Here is a 25,812-nt window from a genome sequence, read left to right on the forward strand (position 1 = left end):
TCTTATCTTGGCCTTGAAAAATAGGTTTTTAAAAATGGCTATATATCCTGAGAATATCAAAAGTAACAAAAATATTAAATTTTGATCACCTTTAGCGATAAAAAGAAGAAAATTATGAAAATTACGTGCTTCGGCTTAGTCGTTCGTGCTAATAAGTAATAACAATCAAAATAGGCAACGTGGCTTATTTATTTTATTGCCAAATGGCCAAATCAGAAATCCAATTCGCATTCTCCTTCTGAAACATCAAATTGTCAAAATTTAAGGCTACTGGAACCTAAAGGTGGATCTGTAACGGTTTCTTGGTTTACGTAGAATTATACAAGAAGACTGCTTTGGTTTATGATTGAGACTATTATTCACACAAAATTAGGCTTCAGCTGATTGCCAACTTACAATTAAACTAACTTCAATCTTTATCCTTTATAGCATTTATCAGATTATAGCACGTACAGTTGTTTCATTTGTATCTAATTTCAACTGAATAGTATGTACGAAGTTTCATCTTTCAAATTGTTGCCAACAAGCCTAACTAATTTAGACCACCCCATTGACTAATCAATACGTATGATATTAGCTCATGAATGCAATTAATTTATGCAAATTATAAGGCCAATTCCACGAACCTCATCTTCTATAAATACTTCTACCTTCTTTATATATCTTGTCAATCAAAATATCCACTACATAATTAACATCTTCTGTGTCTACATACACAAACACAAACACAAACACAAAAAATGAAGTACTCGAACACCCTTTTCCTTCTGGCCATGCTAATGGCTTTAGCCATTTCTCTTTCAGCATCATCTCTTGGAAGTGAAGAACCAACTTCACTCCATGGGACAAGCCGCTTCCTTTCCCAGAAACATGACCGGTTGGTGCTGACATGTGACAAATACCCAAAGATATGTCATATTAAGGGTAGCGCAGGATCTGATTGCTGCAATAACAAATGTGTCAACTTGTCCACAGATGGCTTCAACTGTGGGAGGTGTGGAAAGAAATGCAGCTATGGAAAGATATGCTGCGAAGGTAAGTGCGTGAATCCTCGGACTAACGAGAAACATTGTGGGAAATGTGGCAACAAGTGCAACACCGGAAGTTCATGCATCTATGGGATGTGCAGCTATGCGTAGAAGTTCATGATATGGACGAGCATTCTATGGATCAAGAGCTAATTAGTATGATAAATAAAGCAGGCATGCTATGCATGCATGCATCATCACTTGATGGGTTCTGCTACTGTTATATTTTATAATTTATTCTTTGCATTACTTGGTGACTTGGTGTTCTTAATAATATTGCAATGTCTTTCATATGCATATATATGATTTTCCTTGCTATTACATAATTGTCGTTAAGCACAATTTGTAATCCGTTGTTTATCGAATAAATAAATAAACTTTGTTTTAACAGTTGAATTTTGTTTCATGCTTAATGCTCCATATCTTAATTCATAAGGGAATTGAAATTTCAGAAAATATTTTAGTAACTTTTATAGGGGAGAGTTATATTTATAAACTTTTTTTTACAAATTACCTTATGTACTAAGGGTAGTATACTTAATGCTGGAATGTACTACCCCTAGTACATAGTATAATTTGTAAAAAAATAAATTGTAAATATAATTTTCTCCACTTTTATAAATCTAACATGGAAACTTATATTATTCGGTGCTGGTATGATATATTTAAAGTTGTGAATCTACCAAAACATTTTCAATTATGTTTCTAACAATCTCCATAAAATTTTTATGCAAGTAGGCATTATATGTTTACTTACTGTTATGGATTCATTTTATGTGTCGTATCTTAATAGCCCATAATAGACACTTAAGAGAGATAAAGAAATAATCCTATGAGATAATAAGATATCAATCTTATCATATCATTGGTAGATCGAATATTGGATCCCTCCAATATTTGTTAATGGATGAGTATCCTACTCATACTAAGTAACTCGTCTATAAATAAGGGGTTAAATCAATCAGGTACATGTAACATTCTGAGCGCTGACGAGGGCGGGGAGTGATCGTCGGTGCAAAGAGGCACAGACAAGGAGCAGCTTCCAGTGGGGATTACATGAATGAATCGAATCGATACCCGAAAGAGAGGGATTCCAAAAACTGTGCAGGTATGAGACTGCACAGTTTGGGATAGCTTATAAGAATTAATTGGTACTACTTATACTAACGATGCATCTTCTTTTCGGTAGCCCAGAACGGAAGAACTTCATAGTTAAGCGTGCTTGACTTGGCTTGGAGCAATTCTGGGATGGGTAACCTCCTAGGAAGTTTTCCCAAGGAAGTGTGCAAGTGAAGAAAAAACACACTGAAAAGTCTCGTATTAGTATGAGGAGATAGTCGTTGATTCTTGAAGCTCTACACTCTCTTATACACACTCCCACTACTTATACTTATTTATCCTTAGCACTAAAATGTTAAAACTACATAATTGTGAATCATTTTTAAATGCGATATTATTAGAAAAGTCTCAAATATCGACATAATTATTTGACGAAAAATATTTCGTCAAAAGTAATGATGAAATTTTTGATGAAAATCATGTGTCAAAAAATTTCCGTCAAAACTAAAGACGAAATTAGAGACGGAACCAGATTTTACCATAATCACTAACATAAATTTTGTACAAAAAAAAATTCAGTCAAAATTATTGATAGAATCTAAATTCCGTTGAAATTTTTAACGAAAATATTTTCGTCCAAAATTTTGACGAAACACATTTCCATCAAAAAATTTCGATCAAAATTTGTGACTAAAAATATTTATGTAAAAAATTTTGACGGGAATTTTTTTTTGTCAAAATTCTTTATGGAATCTAAATTTTGCCAAAATATTTCACAAAAAACTTATTCATCGAAATTTATGACGAAGCGAATGGGGTAGCTGATTGGGTTAGCTACGCATGCTTTTTCTGCAAACTGAGATATTCAGTTTTTTAACACACCTCCTGTAGGTTGCAAAGATAGATTTCTTCAAGATTATAGGGGGTAGCTTTCCCTCGCTTTGTTTTAGCCTAGTTTATTTTCTCTATGTATTACAAAAAAAAAAAATGTATAACGTAAAATATTTTCATCAAAACTTTCAACGAAACACATTTTTATCGAAAATTGTTGACGAAAAAAAATTTCATCAAAATTCTTAACAGAATTTAAATTCCGCCGAAGAAACATTTTCATTAAACTTTTTGGCAAAAAAGTTTTCTGTCGAAATTTTTAATGAAACACATTTACATCAAAAAAATTTGACAGAAAATATTTTCGTATAATTTTTTGACGGAAAATATTTCGACAAAAAAAATTGACGGAAAAAATATTCTGTCAAAATTTTTTACAGAATCTAAATTTCGTCGAAGGTTTCGAATGAAACATTTCCCTCAAAATTTCTGACAAAACAATTTCTGTCAAAATTTTCGTCAGAACACATTTCCATCGAAATTTTGAACAGAAAACGTTCCGTCAAAATTTTTGACAGAATTCTTTTTCTCGTTTAAACATTTGATGAAGGAAATCATTTTCGTCAAAACTTTTGATGGAAACTAAATTTCGTCGAAAATTTAATTTTGTAAAATCTTCCATCGGTTGAAAAATTCTGACAAAAATATTTTGACGAAAAAAATAATTTTATGACGAAATTTTCATCGTTTGAAAATATGATCTTTTTTGTTGTTGTGAAAAGTAAATTTTGTTAGAAATTTTAAATTTATTTTAATTTGTAAAATATAATAATTATATTAATTTAAAAAAAGGGTAAAATGGAAAAAATATTTCATTAACCTTCAATTTTTCTCCTTTACCATTTTTTTAACTCCCAAACAAGGAAAGAAAATACCCTTCAATTTTCTTCTCTTCCTTCCCTTTCCTCCCCCTTAGATTCCCTTTCTTCCGTTCCCTTCAAACTCCCAAACAAAGCCTGATAAACAAAGCCTAATTAGAGATTTTAATAAAAACCATTTCAATTCATTCAATTAAAAATGTAAGCCGTTAATTAAAAATATAATATAAAAATTATTGATGTGTCTTCTTTTAACTCATTTAATTATTTGAGAAAGTTATTTCATGACATAAGCTCTTAGTTCATACCCTTGACGTACATAAAATGTAATAGAACATAATTACAGAAACTGAGGAAAAAATCCGGGCATTCTGTTTAATTATGAAGAAATATTTGTTTATCAAGAAGCTGACTTGTCCATTTAATTACTTTATGGTGCCCATGTTTCTGTTAATTTAAGGCTGTACTAAGTATTGTAATTCCCTGAAACACAACCAAATCCATTCAATGTTAATTTATGTCTTTGTGTTCTTACATCACATATAATTAGATTAATGAATGGATTTAGTTGCTGTAACAATTATCATGTCAACCAACCCAAGCTCGTGCAGCCACGTCGTTGATGGACAATGGACACAAAAATCTTGACGATTTACATTGAAACAATTTAACATTCAGACCCCTTCAATCGTGTGCACCACCTTCTCTTCTCATCTATATGGTATTTATTCAACTCCTTCCGCCAATTTATTTTTGTCTCAAACCCACAAGCCATGGGTACATTAACCACTTTTCTAGTGCTTTCATGTTTTCTATCTAACTTGGCTTTAACCATGAGTGCAGATTCAACAAAGGAATACAACACCGCCCTGCACCCCATTCCAAGCTATGTCCCAAAGAGTGGTAAGAATGTGCTCATGAATAAAATAGACTCATGCTGGCGAACCAAAGAAGATTGGGCTTCAAACCGGCGTGCCTTGGCTGATTGCAATATTGGCTTTGGAAAAGATTCTATTGGAGGGAAATTTGGTGCCATATACAAAGTGACTGATCCATCCGATGACCCTGTAAACCCAAAACCAGGCACACTTCGTTATGGTGCAATCCAAACACAACCCCTTTGGATAACTTTCGCCAAGGACATGGTTATCACGCTCAAGAACGAGCTTATAATGAATAGCTACAAGACCATTGATGGGAGGGGAGCAAAAGTTGAGATTACAAATGGACCTTGCATTACAATACAAGGTGTTAGCCATGTCATTATACATGGAATTAGCATTCACGATTGTAAACCAGGTGAAGCTGCTATGGTGAGGAGCACTCCTGAACATGTTGGCCATCGTCAAGGCTCTACTGGAGATGCCATTTGTATATTTGCTTCCTCCAATATCTGGATTGACCATTGCTTTTTCTCTCGTTCCGCTGATAGTCTTATTGATGTTATTCATGCATCAACTGCTGTCACTATCTCTAACAATTACTTCACCCACCATGACGAAGTAAGAACCATTATTCACCATCCAAAAACACAACATGTTAATTAGAATCATTCATTTGTAGGATGAGCTTCTGACTCAGGTGTACTCCGATCCCCTGCAGGTGATGCTGTTAGGACACAGCGATGAATATTCCGCGGATAGAATAATGAGAGTAACAGTAGCGTTCAATCACTTTGCCAGTGGCCTCGTAGAAAGAATGCCAAGGCAAGAGCGGTTTCATGTAGAAATTAAGTTAATTACATTATTTGTCGTTTTAAAATTTTTTAGTTGCTTATTTACGTATTTCTTGGTTAACATGCAGGGTAAGATTTGGTTATGCTCATGTGGTCAACAACTACTATAATGGGTGGCTCATGTATGCCATTGGTGGTAGTGCTGATCCTACCATTTTTAGTGAAGGGAACTACTTTATAGCTTCAAATGCTACTGCTGCAAAAGAGGTAAGAAAGGAATGAATAGGCTTTTAAACATAGTAATATATAATTGATCAAAGATTTCAGCTTATTTATAGTGAGTGTGGCTTATTCGTATTGATGACAGGTTACCAAGAGGGAAAGTGGAAATTGGAATTATTGGAAATGGAGGAGTTTTCAGGATGAATTCTTAAATGGTGCTTATTTTGTGCCATCTGGATATGGAAGTTGTAATCCATTATATTCACCAGCTCAAACTTTTGTCGCGGCCCCGGCATCCTTGGTGCCTTCATTAACTCTCAATGCAGGTCCACTGGAGTGTGTTGTTGGAAAACCATGTTGATTTCCTCCAACTTTTCCCTTCCTTGTTCTTTGTAATTATGTACGAAAAATATTTCTATCTTCCCCTTTTCAATATCGTTTAGTTATATATATCAGCCTTTGCAGAAAGTTAGTTTACATACTATGTAACAACAATATTTTTGGAATTTCGTTTGATTAAATTATATAAAATTTTCGCTCCATACATGTGCTTCTTAACTAATGTTAGATGCTGACGGATGCATAGCTTGAAGAAATTAGCTGAAATTGTTATTAAATGATGTCTGTGGATGGTTCCATGTACAAATTTATTTATTTATTTTTTTAAAAGAAAGTGAACCAATCATCTCTTTCTTGTCTCAGATTTAATATGCAATAAGACGATATTTCTAGTACGTTTTTCCAACAAACAGACAATTAATGGAAATGTATCTAAAATAATGCTATATTAATATGGCATATTTAAGTTTTATCAGTTTATTGGCAGTATATTTAATTCTTTGCCATAAGCCATTAACGTTCTTGGCGGTTTAGAACTGGGGGAGCAATTCTGCAAGAGTGCTTAATAAGTTGTAAATCAAATTTATTATAAATTTGTGATATTTATGTCCTTAAATTTCTCTATTGCTCCTGTGCATGCAATATGGTTCTATTATCAACTTGATGAGCTCTGCCAGTGATCCATTCTAGTAGATCATGTAGGTAAATATCCATTTTCACATTGTTAATTTAATTGGATGGATCGACTAATCTGTTGTGATCCTAGGGTGTACAAGTATAATATTTTCGATTCTTTATATACTTGTTCTGATTTTTTTTAAAATAATTCGTTTTTTCTGTAGTTACTGCAGATAAGTTGTCTGTAGTAAGCCTGATACGACGTTGTTTTGAGGCAGAAATCATGGTATTTTTGTAATTTTAATTTATTTCAAGGTTATTATATAGCCTTTATAATTATAATTTTTTAATCTTTCAATTTTAAAACGACGTCGTTTTGGAAGTAAATGTAACTGCAGAAATATTTTGGTGTTTAAAAAAATAAGAAAGGGGCCAAATCCTAATTACACCAACTACACAATCAAACCCAAAGCTATAGAAACAAAAAAACAAAAAAAGGAATCTAAATATCACACTACAAGGAGAAGGGAGTGTTCATGCTATGCAAGATAGGCATATAGCCATTAAGGCTTTGTTTGGGAGTTGGTTTTAGGAGGGAAAGGAAAGAAAATGGAGGGTTTTAGTAAGTCCTTCCCTTATTTGTGAGTTTAAAAGAAGGAGGGGAAGAGTTTGGAGATTTTTACTAAACCCTCCAAAACCCTCCTTCTTCTTAAAATTAAAGTTCCCTCGATTTGGAAGGTTTGAGGGGAAAAATATTAAAAATTATTTATGTACCCTTAGCATTACAATGTTAAAACTACATAATTGTGAATCATTTTTAAATGCGATATTATTAGAAAAGTCTCAAATAACGCATAATTTATTGACGAAAAATATTTCGTCAAAAATAGTGATGAAATTTTTGATGAAAATCATATATGTCAAAATATTTCCGTAGAAACTAAAGACAAGATTAGAGACGGAACCAAATTTTGCCAAAATCACTAACATAAATTTTGTACGGGAAAAGAAATCAGTCAAAATTATTGATAGAATCTAAATTCTTGTCGAAAATATTTTCGTCCAAAATTTTGATGAAACACATTTCAATCGAAAAGTTTCGACGTAAAACAATTACGTCAAAAATTTTTACGGAAAATATTTCCAATGAAATTTTGACGAAAAATATTTCCATCAAAATTTGTGACTAAAAATATTTCTGTAAAAAATTTAGACGAAAATTTTTTTTGTCAAAATTCTTTACAGAATCTAAATTTTGCCAAAATATTTCACAAAAAATTATATTCATCGAAATTTTTACGTAAAATATTTTCATCAAAATTTTCAACGAAACATATTTCTATCAAAAATTGTTGATGAAAAAAAATTTCATCAAAATTCTTAACAGAATTTAAATTCTACCGAAAGTTTTCGAGGGAAATATTTTCGTTAATCTTTTTGGCAAAAAAAATTTCTGTCGAAAATTTTAACGAAATACATTTCTATCGAAAATTTTCGACAGAAAATATTTTCGTTAAGTTTTAAAAAAAAAACATTTCCATCAAAATTTTCAACGGAACGCATTTCCGTCAAAATTTTTGACGAAAAATATTTTCGTAAAATTTTTTGACGGAAAAAATATTCTGTCAAAATTCTTTACATAATCTAAATTTTGTTGAAAGTTTCGAATGAAACATTTCCCACAAAATTTCTAACAAAACAAATTCTGTCGAAGTTTTCGTCAGAACATATTTCCATCGAAATTTTGAACGGAAAACGTTCCGTCAAAATTTTTGACAGAATTCTTTTTTCATTTAAAACACTTGATGGAAACTAAATTTCGATAGAAAATTTATTTTTGTAAAAATTTTCATCGGTTGAAAAATCCTGTCGCTTTTCGTCGAAAATTATTCCGATGAAAAAAATAATTTTGTGATGAAATTTTCATCGTTTGCAACGTAAAAATTTCATCTAAAATATGATCTTTTTTGGTGTTGTGAAAAGTATATACATAATTTTGTTAGAAATTTTAAATTTAATTTAATTTGTAAAGTATAATAATTATATTAATTTAAAAAAAGGGTAAAATGGTAAAAATATCTCATTGACCTTCCATTATCCTCCCATTCCATTTTTTGACTCCCATTCCATTTTTTGACTCCCAAACAAGGGAAGGGGATACCCTCCAATTTCCTCCCCTTCCTTCTCCTCCCTCCCCTTGGATCCCCTTCCTTCCCTTCCCCTCAAAACTCTGAAACAAAGCCTAAGGTGCTAATGGACAATCATGATCCCCTCTCTGTCTGTCTCTCTAGTAAATAATATATCATTATTATCAAAATAATAAAACAAATCAATTTGTATCTACAAGCGAGTAATATTATTTTTATACAAAAAAATTTGTAAGCCAATTTTCTACCCTTGCATAATTTGTTTTATCAAATTTCAATTAAATTCATTATTTTATTATATTAATTGATAACGATGATCGATACAAATAATAATAATTCAATAGTAAGGAAAAAAATAATACAAAACAGCTGTGTGTGAATAATGAATTAGTAGTTCGCAAATGAAATATCTCTTTAATTAATGAAATATTACAATGAGGCAAATTCTACGCAGAAGTTGCCAACTTGCCATCAGCAGGATTTAAACTGTAAATAGTAAATACAAATCACTTAAAAAAACCAGGATTTTATTTCCAAAAAAAAAAAACAGGATTTAATCTATTTATTTTTAATGGATTGCATGTGGATGTATATATATATGGGGCAGGTTATATTTACAAACTTTTTTGTTTACAAACTCTTACAAACTACACTAAGTATGACCGGTCATACTTAGTGTAATATGCAAAAAAAAAAATTGTAAACAGATCCTATCCCTATATATATATATATATACATATATATATATATATGGGCTTTTATCATGATAGGAGTAATTGTCGTTTCTTTTCTTTCTTTTTTTTGTAGGAAACAGGAAATAATAATTATTGTCGTTTCTTATTACTTCGTTCACAATATTAGCTTTTAATCTGTGCATCACACAAGTTACTTTAATATTAAAGTTTAATCTATTCCGCAAGGATTCAAAAAAAAAGTTATAGTTCTTTTTAACCAATCTCCCTCATGTAATATTTATTTTGTTTAATTTGAAGCGTGACTTATTCACTTGTCAACTTTTCTTTATATATCCTAATATTTAATGCCTTATAATGCTTTTATTTTTTTCTCAAATATTTTGCAAGTGTATGAATTCAATCTTACCAAAGCATATAACAATTACAATAATAAGAAGTACTTAGTCATAATAATTGTAACGTAACAATTGAAAAATTAAATATTCAGAACTGAATTTAATGCCTGTTTTGGAGCTCTTATTTTCAGTTCTTTTCTCCTTATAAGCACAAGTTTAGCTAAATATAATTTTACAAAAACTCTTATCTTATATGTCAACTTTTTAGGGTTCTCGTATTTATTTTCCAATTATACACTTATTATTAAAAAAAAAAGTTCACTTTTTCTGCAGTTAATGCAGATAAGTTATCTGAAGTAAGCCCAATACGACGTCATTTTGGGCGGAAATCATGGTGTTTTTGTAATTTTAATTTATTTCAGGGTTATAATAGTCTTTATATTTATACTTTTTTAAGATTTCAATACCAAAACGACGTCATTTTGGGAATAAATGCAGATAACTTATCTGCAGTAACTGCAGAAACATTTTTCTCTAAAAAAAATTATAAATTTTATCATTTTTCCTAATAATTCACCCTAATAACAAATTATTTCATCTCCCTCTTTTTAGAATCCTAATAATAACTTTATACAATTATCAAACAACTTTCTGCTTTATTTTACAAGTTTTTTTTTTAACTTTAGCTTAAAAATAACTTTAGCGTATAAAAAAGATGTGTCAAACAATAATGAGGACTCTTGGCTTTGGCTTAAATTTATGGGAAAACTACTCTCATACTGTTGGAGAGTAGCTCTTTTTCTTATATATTCTTGAATTTTCGTTTAGCTCAAATTTTTTTTTTTTTTATAAATGAGTGGGTTCCATCCATAATTATATCTATGGTGAATTGTTTTTTATTTCCGTGTAGCTCAATGTTTTATTTTTTTATTTTTTATAAATGAGTTGGGGCCCCACCTATTAATGAGGACACTTGGCTTTTGGCTTAAATTTATGGGGAAAACTATTTTAATGTTGTTAGAGAATAACATCTATCAATTTTCGTATAGCTCAATTTTTATTTTTTATAAGTGAGTATCACCCATAATTATATCGGAAAAATCTACTCTTCAACCTGAGATTAAGATTAATAAAGCCGTAAATTTATTATATTGAATCGCCTGCCATGACTATTTTACAAAACGTGTTTTTTCTACTCTAAAGCCGTCCAAATATTAGATTTCTGAGAAGCATTAAATTATGAAATATTGAACTTCCCATGCCCATTGAATCATCATATTCTCGAGTTATTAACACAAGGATCGTAAAGTGGATGTGTAGCCTTTGTATCTCCAAGTATAGTTTAGGATTATAATTAGCAAGTCAACCAAGCCAAGCTCGTGCAGCCACGTTTTTGTTAAATAAACCCAAAAAAAATATTTCTAAGTCAAGCTCCTAAATTGTGTGCACAACCTTCTTCTTACCTATTAAATGAGCTCATTCCCTTTGTTGCCTCAACCTCAAAAACATGGCCACCTCAACCCCACTCCTCTTGCTTGTATGCATCTTGCTACACCTTGCTTCAAACTTGGTTAATGCCTACTCAACAGAGAAATACTACCATACTCCCCAACCCATCTCAAAGAATATTCCCAAGAGTCCTAAGAAAGCATTCCTCAATAAGATAGACTCTTGCTGGCGGGCCAAACCAAATTGGGCATCAAATCGCAAAGCCTTGGCTGATTGTGCAATTGGCTTTGGCAAAGATGCCATTGGAGGCAAGTATGGAGCAATATATCTAGTCACAGATCCCTCTGATGACCCTGCAAACCCAAAACCAGGCACACTTCGTTATGGTGCAATCCAAACAGAGCCCCTTTGGATCATTTTTAAAAAGGACATGGTTATTACACTCAAGAATGAGCTTATAATGAATAGCTACAAGACTATTGATGGGAGAGGAGCTAAAGTGGAGATTGCAAATGGGCCTTGCATTACAATACAAGGTGTTAGCCATGTTATTATACATGGCATTAGCATCCATGATTGTAAACCAGGCAAGGCTGGCCTTGTGAGGAGTACTCCTGAACATGTTGGCCATCGTCAAGGCTCTGATGGAGATGCCATTAGTATATTTTCTTCCTCAAATATTTGGATTGATCATTGCTTTTTGGCTCGTTGCTTCGATGGCCTAATTGATATTATTCATGCCTCAACTGCCATTACCATTTCTAACAATTACTTTACCCAGCATGACAAAGTAAGCAGAACAAGCCAGTTTTGATGCTTTATATATACCGTAACCTTTTTCATTCATTTTGAAACAATGATGGGTATCTGATTGAGCTAACGTGACTGCAGGTTATGCTGCTAGGACACAATGACCATTACACAGCAGATAAAATAATGACAGTAACAATAGCCTTTAACCGATTTGCTACTGGCCTAACAGAAAGGATGCCAAGGTGAGAATGATTTTATGGATTGAATTTCCATAGAGTCTATGAAAATAAATACTAAATTGAATTGTCGATGAACATGCAGGGTAAGATTTGGTTATGCCCATGTGGTCAACAACAATTACGATGAGTGGAAAATGTATGCTATAGGCGGCAGTGCTAACCCAACCATTTTAAGTGAAGGGAACTTTTTTATGGCTCCAAATAACCCAAATGCAAAACAGGTAGAAAAGAAACGTAACCCCTTTTCTCCTCAACCCACCCAATATATATATAGTATTTCTTCAAAGATTTCAAATATTGAGTGTGGCTTTTGAATAACAGGTTACCAAGAGGGAAATGAAGGAAAACTGGAAGAGTTGGAAATGGAGGTCTTCTAAGGATTTATTCCTAAATGGTGCTTATTTTGTAGCATCAGGGTATGGAAGTTGTGCCCCAAATTATTCACCTACTCAATCTTTTACTGCTGTTCCAGCGTACATGGTGCCTGCAATAACTCTCAATGCAGGTCCCTTGAGTTGTTTTGTTGGGATAGCATGTTAGTATGGCCTACTGGCCTAGCATTATTACCATCTCTGTCTCTTTCTTTCTTTCTTTCTCTCCTTCCCTTTCCTTTTTCTTTTATTTTTTTGGTTGATTCCCGAAATATCAGTGCATCACAGCCATTGAACTTCTTTGCAGAAAATTATTTTGTAAAACTTGGCAGATTCAATATTATATCAGAGCTTGTTGTTAAAAGAAGAGCAAAAGATCATTCTGCAGCATTTTTTTTTTTTTTTTTTAATTATTGAGATCAAATACAACCCAACATTAAATACATAAAGGTGTCAACGAGAAACGGGGGAAAATTCGGAAGCAACGCTATAAATATAATTGTTAGTAAGCTTCATAGCTAAGGGCAAAAAAAAAGCAACAAGGAAGATGTATTGTTTATGTTGTTCACATAATTTGGTCGTCTTCAGAAAATTCTGTTCTCGTTGCTTTGAACTCCACATGTTACCGGTGCTTTAGCTTTCACTTTCTTCAAGTACCAAATACCAGCTCCAATTCCAAATGCCCCTGCAGCCGAAATACCAGTAACTGTACCTGCAGCCAAAATTCGAATACAGAAAAACACAAACATGAACCAAATTTTCCGCTTCGAAAACTTTATCGTTGTAAATGTTAGTTTGTTAAATTTATTTGTATCACCTGCGATTACATGGACCCTCCTATTGTGACGTGCAATATCATAATCTGCCAAACAAATAATATGCAATTAATTTACATTGTCAACAAATATCAAAATGCAAACCTTCCGAATTGTAATTTATGGTGTGGCAGAAAGGCCAAATAGTTGTTTTTCTAAAGTCATCCACAAGATAAAATAGAAGGATTTGTTTGACATGCCTTTACAATGGGTAGTGAAATTTCCTTCCTTACAGAGGCACATGAAACTCTGAGTCTGCGTGTCAAATCCACAAGTTCCACCTCCTTTGGATGGATCCTGGCACTGAAGGCATCGATTGGTTACAGGGATATCAAAATCAATTCTGATCCCATATTCGGGGACTTGATCATAAGGCTGAGGAGCGCCAAAGTTTCTCCAGTAAACGCTAGTATAACTAGTACAATACTTGAGCATCAACCTTAAAGATTCAGTGGCTTTTGGATAGTAAGAGCAGCAAGAAGTACCACTCATAGCAAAGGAGCACCCTGGCACGTGCCTGCAGAGATAGCTAGCACTGTCACACGATGAATCACAGTGTTCAGGGAAGCGTTCACAAAAGATGGTCTTTGGCTTAATGATCACACTGTCTTCACTGCAATTGAAGAAGAGGTACTCATTTTGAGGAGAAAGCTTGAAACGTGTGCTCGTGTCCAAACTAAATGGCCTTGTGGGACGATAATTCTCACCATCCTCACACCTCCACATGAATGGATCAGTGACTAGAATGTGTGGATCATCATAGCTAACGTTATGAATTGGGTATCTCCCAGAAGGAGTTCTAACCTCAAGCTTTCCAGAGTCAGAGCAAACCAGAATGTGTCGGTAGTATGGGCTTCCACAGCCATCGTCAATGCCAAAAGGGTATTGGATGGGAATGGCACCACAAGAAGTTCTGCAAAGGCTGGATTGAGCTCTTGTGAGGATGAAGAATGAGTGAATGAGTTGAATGACCAGTAATAACATTGGTTTGTTGTTGAGGGTAATAAGATGCAAACCCATCAGAGAGAGACGATAGCATGAACAACTAGTTGGTTTCTGAAACAAAAGCGGTCAAGAAACCTTAAAGAAAGACAGAATAATATCTGGAAGTGTTGCTTTATGGAGGCTCCTTTTGCTTTTTTGCCCTTTTGGTTTCTTTAATCTTAATCTATGCTTTATTATCTTTACTTGTTTTTTGCTTTCTGCATTCTGAAGCCGGGCACAGAATATGGAGAGAATTACTGAACTTTCTTACCAGCTTGAGATAGTTGCACATCCTTTAGTGTAAAGAAATATTTTTATTTTTTATTTTTTATTTTTTATTTTTTTTTGGATTTCATCCAACTGCACTGCCCAAGATATATTTCATTTCTAAGTCCTCAGTGTAGCGTATCAAATTATGGTTTAACTGCCGAGCCGGGGCTTTGGTAGTAAGTTTGTGTTTAATTCGGTTAAATATAATTATTGGCACGTGACTTGATTTATTTACAAAAAAATAAAAGATTGATTTAGACTTTAACCTTTTAAAATAAAATAAGACAATAAAAATTTATTCAAATAAAAAATATGATAAACAACACTACTAATTTCACAAAGATTCATAAATTCAATATATATCCAAATAGCATAATATAGAAATAAATTATTTAAAAAGTCTGTTTAACCAATAAAATGGTGTAAAATGAGTTGAGGAGAAATGAGATTATTATGAGTAGTATAAAAAATATAAAATAAAAATTAGTATAATAAGCCAGCCTAAAAGACTCTAAGGTCGAACTTTTGAATTGGAGGCTGAGACTTTTTTATTAAATGAGCTTTTATTTAAGTCCAAACCTGATTTCAACATCAAATTTTAGACATAAAACTTAAGCCTTCACGAGTCAGGTCAAAAGTCTCTGATTTGTTTACCATCCCTATGTGATGTTACATAAATTCAAACTTAAAAAAAAAATTGACAATATATACAGTTAATAAGCTTTTATTGCCAACATATTTCAAAACTAAATCCTTACTCTCAACTTATTGTTTGGGGAAAAGTTTAAAAACACTCAGATGATTTTCTTTTCAATCATTTAGCCCCTACGTTTTTATTTTTAATCACTCACATTACTATGATTTTTTTTATCCAAGTTATTATTTAAGATTGTTAGAAACTTAATCAATGTGTCAACTTTACCCTTCTTAAAAGAAAAGAAAAAGAAGAAGACCAAATATGTTGCAATGAGAAGAAAACAATAGAGTAAAAAAAATGGTACTCAGACTATATAATTCTACAAAATAAAATAAAGATTCAACACATCACTGGACTTAATGTCGTAAACCAGAATATAATATCATTTAGCGCAAGCTTGGGCTTGGTCTTAATGACATATGGGATAAATTAGTCAAGTAAATCTACAGTCTTGGTTTGTTTCTGGCATTTGACTTTTTTTTTTATAAGATTTTATTTTTAATAAAAAAATCTTTTACTTAAAATCTTATTGCAACTGTTTTTTATGTTCCTATCACCAGTCATGTGGCACTTCACAAATTTTTTCAGAAACTAGATCATAACAAAAAAATTGATTGTATTGTTAAGAATCCTTGCAAATGCAAAGTTTGAGGAACAAAATGATATAAGGGATAAAATAAATAGATTTATCAAATTTTTAACCGTGTTAAGTAAAAACTTGAATGGAAAAAATTATAATGGGATAAATGATAAAAAAATAAAATAAAGGGATAAGTAATTCAAAAAAAAAATCATAAGGAGGTTTTTAAACTTTTTTTCTATTGTTTTTTAATTGAGCAAGGCCATCCTATTAGTTTTAGTTTAACAGTTTTTTATTTTATTTAGGTCAAATTCTTTCAACGCAATAAATGGGCTTATTGGGTTATTGTTCTTTTTCTTTTTTGTAAATAGTTATTGTTCTTTCAATAAGGGCATGAATTGAATTGAAATGTGAAAGTCTAGAAGGGGCGTGGATTTGATCTAAAGACCTGGCCGCAATTCAATACCTGAGAAATGCCCAAAGAAGATGGGAGACAACAACAGACGGCTCACTAGAGGTAAAGTACATTTATAATGATCCTTCACAATCACAAGGACGGCCCAGAACGAATTCTCAAGACAATCAACACACATAAATGCATTTTTGCAAATTAAAGCTCATGCCTCAATGGTTCATCCGCAAGCATCGGAAAATTAGTATCTTTAGGATATGTCTCGGAGTTTGTAGGAGAAGGAAATGAAAGAAATTTAAGAGACAGGGAGAGAAAGGAAGAGAGAAAAAATGAAGAATATTTTCTTATCTTGTTTGGGAGTTAAAACCTTCCAAATTAGTGGAATTTTAATTTTAAAAACAAGAAGAATTTTAGAAGATTTTGTGAAAATTCTCAAATCTTTTCTCTCATTTTTTTAAACTTATAAACAAGGGAAGAAATTAATAAAATCCTTCCATTCCTTTTCTTTCCCTCTTAAAACTAACTCACAAACAAATCTTTAGAGTCTAATACGTGCAAAAATTCTCTCTACTCCCATCAAACAAAAAAATAAAGAAAGATAATGACTAGATATTTTATTCCGTATACATGTAATAATATTTCATTAGTAATTGATCAATACAAAAGAGTAATATGTATATGGGTTTTATAATTCTCATTTAACATGATAATTCAAATTTTCCTATATACCCTTCGATTTCCGTGCTGACATGGGTCCTACATATAATTTTTTCTAACACCTGAATCCCACGTGATTTTTATCTCTACAACATGAGAATTGAATTCTCATTTAACATGAGAAAATCAAACCCCTATGTATATATACAAAAACCCACCAACAAAATTAGGAAATCATCGAAAGAAGACCCTAGAAAAGGAAAATACATATATAAATTGGGTTTTATAATTCTTATGTTGAAGGAGAATTGAAATCTCATGTTGTAGAGATAAAAAATATGTGAAACCCATGTGTTAGAAAAAATTATATGTAGGACCCATGTCAGCACGGAAATCGAAGGATGTGTAGAAAAATTGTAATTCTCATGTTAAATGAGAATTATAAAACCCATATATAAATGATATCAATTCTTTTTGTACTTCCCAGCATGTCAGCTCACAACATGTTGCAATCATTAAACGATACCTAACTCATGGAAAGGAACCAGAAACAATATGTTGTTTCTTGGTACTCCAAGAAATAGGAGAACAGCAAGAACAAAATAACGAACCACGAATAATTGGACAGCTTGTCCAATTTGATTCACAATAAGCCATAAGATACTTTAATATATATATATATATATATATATATATATATATATATATATATCATATTTTATTATTTTCAAGAAAATTTGATGTAGAGTTGGGATATAAAATATGGGTTTAATTTTTCTCATATTACATGAGACAAATTATCTCATGCAATGCACATAAAATGGGTGGGACCCATTAAGAAGAAGAGAGAAAAAAATAGGTCCCAAGTAGTTTTTTATTTGTTACATAAGACAAATTATCTCATGTAATATAAGAAAAATATTTCCCATAAAATATACGATGTGTTTAATTCGTTAAATTTAAAAATATAAAAAATAATGAATGTTGTAAACCAAACATATATTATAAAGAGAAATGTATGATAATGATGAAGATTATATTAATTGAATTATATAAGAAAAATTAAAATTACCGTTATGTAAATGATTTTTTTTTCTGGAGATTCGTCATCAATAATTAATAATTAATAATAACCAGAAATTTTAAAAATGTTAAAACTACTAAATCTCTGTCAATTTAAAATAGCTAGGTACATTATGTCCTTTTTTAAAAGTATGGATTTTGATCTGACGAAGAGCGAATGAGGAATTATATATTGGTATGAATTTTCAACTTTTTTTTATCTTGAGTTTATATAATTTTTCAAAAACTCATTATTAATTACCTGCATTTGCTGACCAACTAAGCATGTTTGACAAGCTATGCTAATAACTTTTCTTTAAAAAAAAAAAAAAAAAAAATTCAAAGGTCTTCGGAGGACAGAGCTTACTGATTCTTTATGAAGATGAGTATGTTGCTATCTCACCCTGGATGCCGTAAATATTCTGAGGGCCCAGCTTGCTAGTTCCCTGCTTTCAAATTGTGTTGTGCTCTTAATTAGTTTCTCAATATTTAGGTAGAATAAGAAATTAAATTTACATCTCAAACCCAAAATCTGAAAGTGCAAGTAACATAAATCACGTTCTATACATGTTATTTTTTTTTTTTTGAAAGTCTAAGCTTCCTTGTGATGAGCAAGATTTATTCCCTATTATCTGCTTAATGATATACTCTTTTCGTCTTTCTTTCGGCGCCGCAAGTTTGAATACAGATACGAAACATCTCTAATTTAATCCAAGAATATCGATATTGCATGAAAATATTATCCTCACTGTCTGAGTTTCATGTAGAGTCCAACATGAGTTTGGCTGAACTAAGAAAATCAATTAATAATCACCTAACTAGAATTGAAAAATCGTGGAAGGCATGTGGCTGATTATACATACATTATAATAGAAAAAATATTTGTCATTTTAAATCACACAGCTTTATTTTATTTTAAGACAAAATAATGTCGTTTTGTTGTATATTTGATTATTTTTTACATCCTCTCTCCTCAACTTAATTTCTATAGTCCTAATTTTTTTTAAGAGAGTATGTAAAAGATTATCAAATATACAATAAAATGATATCGTTTTGTCGAAAATGACACAAAGTTGTGTCCTTTAGTGTGTACATGACAATCATTCTGTTCACTTGCACTGTTTCTGAAAAGAATAATTCTTTTTTATTTTTGTGCCAAGGAAGTTGTGTCCTTTAGGGTGTGCATGATTGTTGAGATATTCAAGTGTGATGAGTCCCACATTGGTTGGTAATGGGCTAAGTGAAGAGTATATTGGTGATGGCCATGAACCCAATGCCTTAAGATTTTGGGTTAAGACATGGTGTCGGATCCACTTGCTACGGTTGGTGGTGGCCCCCGCCACGGGCTTTCCCCTGGACTAGCCTGGTGATTGGCTAGGAGGCGAGTCGAGTACTTTGCGCTTGGGGTACTCGGTTAAGGGAGAGCTTACCAGTGATGGGTTTCACACTTGAGGGAGAAATTGTTGGGATATTCAAGTGTGATGAGTCCCACATTGGTTGGTAATGGGCTAAGGGAAGAGTATATAAGTGGAAGGGACTCATGAACCCTATGCCTTAAGGTTTTGGGTTGAGACATGATGTCAGATCCACTTGCTACGGTTGGTGTAGCCTTAACTCATTGGTGGTGGTCCCCCGCCACGGGCTTCCCCCTGGACCCGCCTGACAATGATAATCATTATATTCTCTCTAACACTGCCAACTAATGTGAAGAATTCCTGAGGAAAAAATGTGTTTAATAACATGTTCTATTTTATTATTCCAACAAATAATAAAATAAAAATGGTGTGGTGGTGGTGGTGGTTGTGGCATGGTAGTGGTTGTGTCAGCGGTGGTTGTGGTGGCGGTGATGATGGCTAGTGGTGGTGATGACAACAATGGCTACGGCGACGGAGGTGATAATAGTGGCATGGTGATAGTGATGACAACAATGGCTGCACCGATGATAGTGGTAATGGTGACAATGGTGTTGGTGGCGATGACAATGGTAATTATGGCGTGGTGGTGGTGGTGGTAGTGGTGGTGATGGTGATGATAGTGGTTACAGGGATGGTGGTGGTAATAGTGATGATGATAGTGACATAGTGGTGGCGGCGGCGGTGGTGGCGGTGGCGTGGAGGTGGTGGTGATGGTGGCAATGGCATCGGGGTAGTGGTGGTGGCGGTGGTTGTGTCGGGATGGTGGTGATGATGATAGTGGTGAAGAGTGATCGAGAGAGACAAACATTTCTCATTTTGTGTTCGGAAACAAAAAAATAAATTTTTTTAAATTTTTTTTTATGTTCTCTAATACATTGAACTGTTCATTCTCGAGAAAAAAAATCGATTTTGTCAAATACTATTTCTATTTATTTTTATTCCCGAAAAAAAAAGTAATGTTGGAATATTGTCATACTCGCCCATGACAAACGTTTTTCCTATTATATTTTGGGAAGTATATACTTACCACAAAAAAAAATTACAATTTTTACAACCAACTTAATCACCGTTAATTTCCGTCAATCTAACAGTCATAATTTATGAAAAATAATTGAATTGCATTTATTAATTAATTATTAATTCCTATAAATTATGACCGTTAGATTAACAAAAATCAACGGTAATTAAGTTAGTTGTAAAGATTGTAAACTTTTTTTGTGAAAGTATATTTTTCCCCTTATATTTTATATTTACCGCAAACCCTTGTAGTGATATTTCAAATCACGTACTAAACAGTCAATGTACAGCTAGCATTGCCTTTTCCTTTAATGGGGTATGTTCAATGCTTCGACCTCGAAATTTTGATTCAAAGAAAAAATATTCCTAGTCAAGGTAAAGATTGCAAGCTACAGATCATGATGATTTTTCGTTGGTTGGCAAGGAAACCAAAATTTGCCTTTTTCCATTATTTTTCAAAAGGAGCATTCAAGCTATTTCAAAGAAGAACGTCTGCAAGAAATTGAAATTTTGCATACTACGATTACAATGCATGGAAAGAAGAAAGTAATATGTACGAAGATTAGCAAAGGAAGTATTTCCTCCACACCTTTCCTTTCTTTTGGTCTATTTAATTATCATGGTCATTGGTCAGTGAAGTTCGTCGGTTCCTCGTGCCTATAGTTTTCTTTTTGACAAAAGGTAAGACTTAATTATTATTAAAATACATATCAAGTTTAAAGAATATATCAAGTGAAGTGACAAATAATTATTCTTCGATGACTTTATTATTTTAAAATTACATTTATAGTTATATTTTTTATTGTTTTCATGTTAAAATGTAAATTATTGATATGTTATTGGTTGAGATATGTCATATATTATTTTAGCTAGTATCATACGTTCATATTACGTTGCAGTTTAATTGGACAAGAAAAACGATCATACATTTATATATAAAAAATGCCACATCGTCTCATTTTATACGTGACATTATATATATATATATATGGTCATCTAACATTTAAGAAATTATTTAAGCTCTAAAATGATATAAATAAAAATGGTACAAAGGATTAAAATTGATATATTTAAAGTGTTAATTTTATAAATTTAGACAAATCCGTATGATTAAGTAAACTTAGATATGGTCGAAAAGTAAACTTTAAATATGGAATAAAATTAATAAAAATAATTATTTATCCTACGCGTGGAATCGTCAATTCGAACAGAAAGTGTGAGCAAAAAAGATGAGAAAGTGACCCCACCTAGTAATGTCACTGGGGAATTTAAGAATAAATCTTTGGTGTTACTGCTATACTTAGATTCAGTACATCCTTTCAATTAGAGCATTATATATCAGATAAGAGAAAAAAAAAATTGACAAAAAAAAATAACCGATATGTAATATTTTTATCGGTGAGATGCACTAAATCTTTGATACAACAATAATACCAAAAATTTATTCGGAAATTTAGACCTAAAACGTGGATGATGGTAGCAAGGTGGGCCACGGAGAGACTGTGGTAGTTTTGTAAAGGATTAGACTTTGAAGTTAATTTACTAATATTTTATTTCAATTTAACAGCATCTATAATATACGTTCACACTTATTATTTATTAGGTTTTTATATTTGTCATGTTACATCACTTATAAAATTGTGACTATACAGACATATTTAAAAAATAAAAATAAAATAGAATGATAAAAGAAAAAAAAAATCATATAAATCCTTGAATATATGTGTAAGAACATTTTTTTAGATCATATAACATCACAGATATAAAACCTTATTTATTAATATGTAACGCGTATTACATTTTTCATAAGAATAGTAAAGTAATATCACAGTATACGAAAAAAATTTCTGGTATTCGGACTTTACCGCTGGTATGGGAGTGGATCCTCTAACGTGAAAAAGTGATTATGTGATCATATTATTTGATCACTACCACTCGTTCAAAAATTATACATTTTTCTCTCTCTCATCTCATCATCAATGATCAGTTGTAATCAAATAACATAGTCACATGACCATTTTTTCACATGAGAGGATCCACTCCCCGCTCGCACACTTGTCCCTCGCACTTGTCCAGATCGTGGACATGGTTCAGTCTTATCTCTAATTCTCTATTTTTGCATAGATGTTTACGTATTTGAAGAAAAATAAATATCAAATAGTGTAAATATGTTTTTTAAATAATTAAAATATATTATTTTTTATTTAATTAAATAATATTACGAAAACAAGAGTTCAATATATAACATCATATTATTTATGAAATTTTTTAATCAAAATTATTAATTTAATTTTAACTATTTATAAAAGTACTCAAACTACTACTTTTAACGCATATTACAATTTCTCCACTTATTATTAAGGTTATTTGCAGATTGATTTGTGTCGACTTTGAAGAGAATAGACATTCAAATCATTCAAATTAATTTTCTTATATATCATTCCATCGATTTAGTCATAAATTTAAAAGTTACCTAATCTCAAACGGTTTGGGCGAAATAAGTTTTATTTTTTTATGAAAAACACTAAATAAATCCTGAAATAGGTAATATATAATGAAAAATAATTTAAATTATCAAATATCTTATTTCATAATGTTGGGTTTTGTTGTTTTAATAAAAAAGGCCTATGTGAGCTTAAGTGTATGAGAAGAGTTTAAAAAGTTTAACTTTGGGATTTAATGGTGTCCGTATAAATAACCCTTCTTTAGTAGTTAACGGTTTGAGTTACTTCGATCAGAAAATTGAAACCGCGAGAGTTCACATACTGCTCCCCTTCTCCTTGCTAGAGAATATTCTTGGAAATATTATCATTTTATAGCAGTCTTTAACAAAGAGATTTGATTTCCGCAGTGAGGAGATTGTACAGTCTTTAACCCTAATTAGGAATCACACAACTGGAAAAATGGAGTCACAAACACCGTAAAAGAGAGATACCTTGTAATTGATCTCAAATTAAAAAAATTGACATTAAATTTTAATTATTAATTTTCGTTAATTGAATGGCTATAATTTTTTGAAATTAATAAATTAATTAATAAATATAATCTAAAAAATTATAACCGTTAAATTAGTGGAAATGAACGATTAAAATCTGGTGTCAAACAGAAGTTTGACACAGTATTAAATGATCTTACCCCATATATATATATATATATATATATATATATATATATATATATATATATATATATATATAGGGAAAAAATCTGTTTACAAACTGTTTTGATAAATTTTTACAAATTACACTATCTTCTTCCGGGAGAACATAGTGAAATTAGTGTTCTCCCGGGAGAAGATAGTGTAGTTTGTAAAAATTTGTAAACAAAAAAGTTTGTAAATATAACATACCCCATATATATATATATATATATATATATTGGCTATTTGACCATTTTGCCCCTCATTAATTAATTAATAATCATTTTGCCCCTGATTCGAAACTATCTATCAATCTGCCCCTCTTTAATCGACTACTTTGAATGTTTAATCGACTAAATGGTTGTTGGGAGATTTAATCGACTAAATCTCCCTACTTAATCGATTAAAATCATACTGACTTATTTTTTTTTTTTTGTCAAATATGGAGATTTAGTCGACTAAATCTCCCAACATCCATTTTTTGTCTGTTTTGGCCATTTAGTCGATTAAAAATGCAAGGTAGTCGATTAAAGAGGGGCAGATTGATAAATAGTTTCGAATCAGGGGCAAAATGGTTATTAATTAATTAATAAGGGGCAAAAGGGTGAAAAAGCCTATATATATATAAAGTATTTATCATTTTATACAACATAATTTTGTGTTATTTTTTTAATAAAAATGTGTCATTTTGATGTGTTTTTGTATTCCCTCTCCTCCACTTTCTTTTTCTTCTAATTTTATAAAAAAGAAAAAACATAAAAAAAATATCAAAAACATACAAAAACGACATAGTTTCGTTAAAAAAGAATGACACAAAATTATGTCATTTAAAATGACAAACACTTAATCCATTTATATATATATATATACAATATATATATATATATATGAAAAAAAATATTTCTACAACCACTTTAGATAAGGTTATTTACAACTACCCCAAAATCTACGTCGTTTTGATTAATGAAGGATATTTCTGTAATTTTAGATGAATTAATAAAGGGTATTTTTGTAAAATAAATATGATAAAAAAATAAACAAAATTACGGGAGTATATCTTTGGTATTATGGGAGTATGTACTTTCTTGCTAAAAGTAAAAAATATGAGACATAAGTGTCAATAACCATAAAAATGTGGATAAAATAAAAAATATTTAATTATGTTATACCATATCCTAACTACCTGCCTAAGATTCCACTAAATTAAGGATCATGATCAAGTTATCCCAACAATATAAAACAGTGAGGTTGCACGAGATAGAGTCTCTATCCCAACAGAAAGAAATTTGAATCTTACTACAACTGGGAGATCCACACAAGCCCAAGAGATAACTCTTATAAATAAGAGGCTAAAGACTCCAAGTACACATTTTTTGACCTATTTACTATTACTGCCAACACTGTGCACACACTCACGTCTTGGCTATAAGCCTATTGCTTGTGCACAGTAATTAGAATATTGGCTCTAAGCCAATCAAGATATGCAGCATCTGGATTTATTTCGTCTTGACATCTCATTTTAATTTTTTATGTAAATGCTCATAACAATAACTGAGTTGAATGAATTAACAAAAAAGCCTACACCTTTTTCTTGATGTTGAAGCGCAATTGAAGAAAGAGAAAAAGGAGGAGAGGGAGAGAATGAGAGGCAACGGAAGAGAGAAAGGGTATAAGAATTTATTTTTACATCATAAATATCTACTGTTAGATAAAATTTATAATTTAACAGTATTAAAAGAAATAGTGAAAAATAAACAAAATAAGAATAGTCATAATAATCTCTAGCAAATAATAAAATAAGTTTTTTCTTTCTTTTTTTTCTTTTTCTTACCCTATCTTTCAGCCGTATACTCAGGGAGGGAATCAGCAGCATTGACAAAGTGTGGGTATGTTATGTATGCGTTTGTGTGGTGTGGGGAGGTTGGAGATTTTCCGGGGTGACGCACGATCTGACGCAACAAAATAATAAAAAAAAATAAAAAATCTGATGAAATAAACAGAAAATGTAAATAGCATTTGGTCCACATTGTCCCAAGTCAGCTCAACCCTTAACCCTCTTTATAGCCGACCCCATTGCACCTCACCGGTAAATGACTTCAGAGACTTGACACCTCTTTTCTTTTCT

The 25,812-nt window shown here is 31.6% G+C and overlaps 4 protein-coding genes across 4 annotated transcripts; 3 read left to right on the top strand and 1 right to left on the bottom strand.

The window, feature by feature from the left end:
• The first annotated feature begins 740 nt into the window (after positions 1-740).
• On the top strand, positions 741-1,139 carry LOC133291325 (stigma-specific STIG1-like protein 1). Its single transcript, XM_061489579.1, has one exon. The coding sequence runs from the start codon at positions 741-743 to the stop codon at positions 1,137-1,139; it is 399 nt and encodes a 132-aa protein (XP_061345563.1).
• Positions 1,140-4,569: 3,430 nt separating this feature from the next.
• Positions 4,570-6,054, top strand: LOC133291308 (putative pectate lyase 2). The gene is made up of 4 exons (XM_061489550.1): positions 4,570-5,298; positions 5,399-5,502; positions 5,600-5,738; positions 5,839-6,054. Exons 1-4 carry the CDS (start codon positions 4,570-4,572, stop codon positions 6,052-6,054), a joined length of 1,188 nt encoding a protein of 395 aa, XP_061345534.1.
• A 5,280-nt stretch (positions 6,055-11,334) lies between these two features.
• LOC133291304 (putative pectate lyase 2) lies at positions 11,335-12,808 on the top strand. Its single transcript, XM_061489546.1, has 4 exons — positions 11,335-12,066; positions 12,168-12,271; positions 12,351-12,489; positions 12,590-12,808. Exons 1-4 carry the CDS (start codon positions 11,335-11,337, stop codon positions 12,806-12,808), a joined length of 1,194 nt encoding a protein of 397 aa, XP_061345530.1.
• Positions 12,809-13,223: 415 nt separating this feature from the next.
• On the bottom strand, positions 13,224-14,438 carry LOC133291331 (wall-associated receptor kinase 2-like). The gene is made up of 3 exons (XM_061489584.1): positions 13,655-14,438; positions 13,457-13,501; positions 13,224-13,351 (listed from the first exon to the last, which is right to left on the bottom strand). Exons 1-3 carry the CDS (start codon positions 14,436-14,438, stop codon positions 13,224-13,226), a joined length of 957 nt encoding a protein of 318 aa, XP_061345568.1.
• Positions 14,439-25,812: the final 11,374 nt, after the last annotated feature.

This window comes from Gastrolobium bilobum, unplaced genomic scaffold (assembly GCF_033153095.1).
Source record: "Gastrolobium bilobum isolate Gb01-03AN ecotype WA unplaced genomic scaffold, APGP_CSIRO_Gbil_v1 utg7904, whole genome shotgun sequence".
NCBI lineage: Eukaryota > Viridiplantae > Streptophyta > Magnoliopsida > Fabales > Fabaceae > Gastrolobium > Gastrolobium bilobum.

Bases quoted from the DNA above. Each gene is read 5' to 3' on its own strand.
- LOC133291325 (XM_061489579.1), top strand. From the start codon at position 741: ATGAAGTACTCGAACACCCTTTTCCTTCTGGCCATGCTAATGGCTTTA.
- LOC133291304 (XM_061489546.1), top strand. From the start codon at position 11,335: ATGGCCACCTCAACCCCACTCCTCTTGCTTGTATGCATCTTGCTACAC. The intron at 12,067-12,167 runs GTAAGCAGAACA...ACGTGACTGCAG, and splicing joins ACTTTACCCAGCATGACAAA to GTTATGCTGCTAGGACACAA. The intron at 12,490-12,589 runs GTAGAAAAGAAA...TTTGAATAACAG, and splicing joins ATAACCCAAATGCAAAACAG to GTTACCAAGAGGGAAATGAA.
- LOC133291308 (XM_061489550.1), top strand. From the start codon at position 4,570: ATGGGTACATTAACCACTTTTCTAGTGCTTTCATGTTTTCTATCTAAC. The intron at 5,299-5,398 runs GTAAGAACCATT...GATCCCCTGCAG, and splicing joins ACTTCACCCACCATGACGAA to GTGATGCTGTTAGGACACAG. The intron at 5,739-5,838 runs GTAAGAAAGGAA...TATTGATGACAG, and splicing joins ATGCTACTGCTGCAAAAGAG to GTTACCAAGAGGGAAAGTGG.
- LOC133291331 (XM_061489584.1), bottom strand. From the start codon at position 14,438: ATGTTATTACTGGTCATTCAACTCATTCACTCATTCTTCATCCTCACA. The intron at 13,502-13,654 runs GCATGTCAAACA...TTTGTTTGGCAG, and splicing joins TTTCACTACCCATTGTAAAG to ATTATGATATTGCACGTCAC. The intron at 13,352-13,456 runs GTGATACAAATA...TTTTGGCTGCAG, and splicing joins GAGGGTCCATGTAATCGCAG to GTACAGTTACTGGTATTTCG.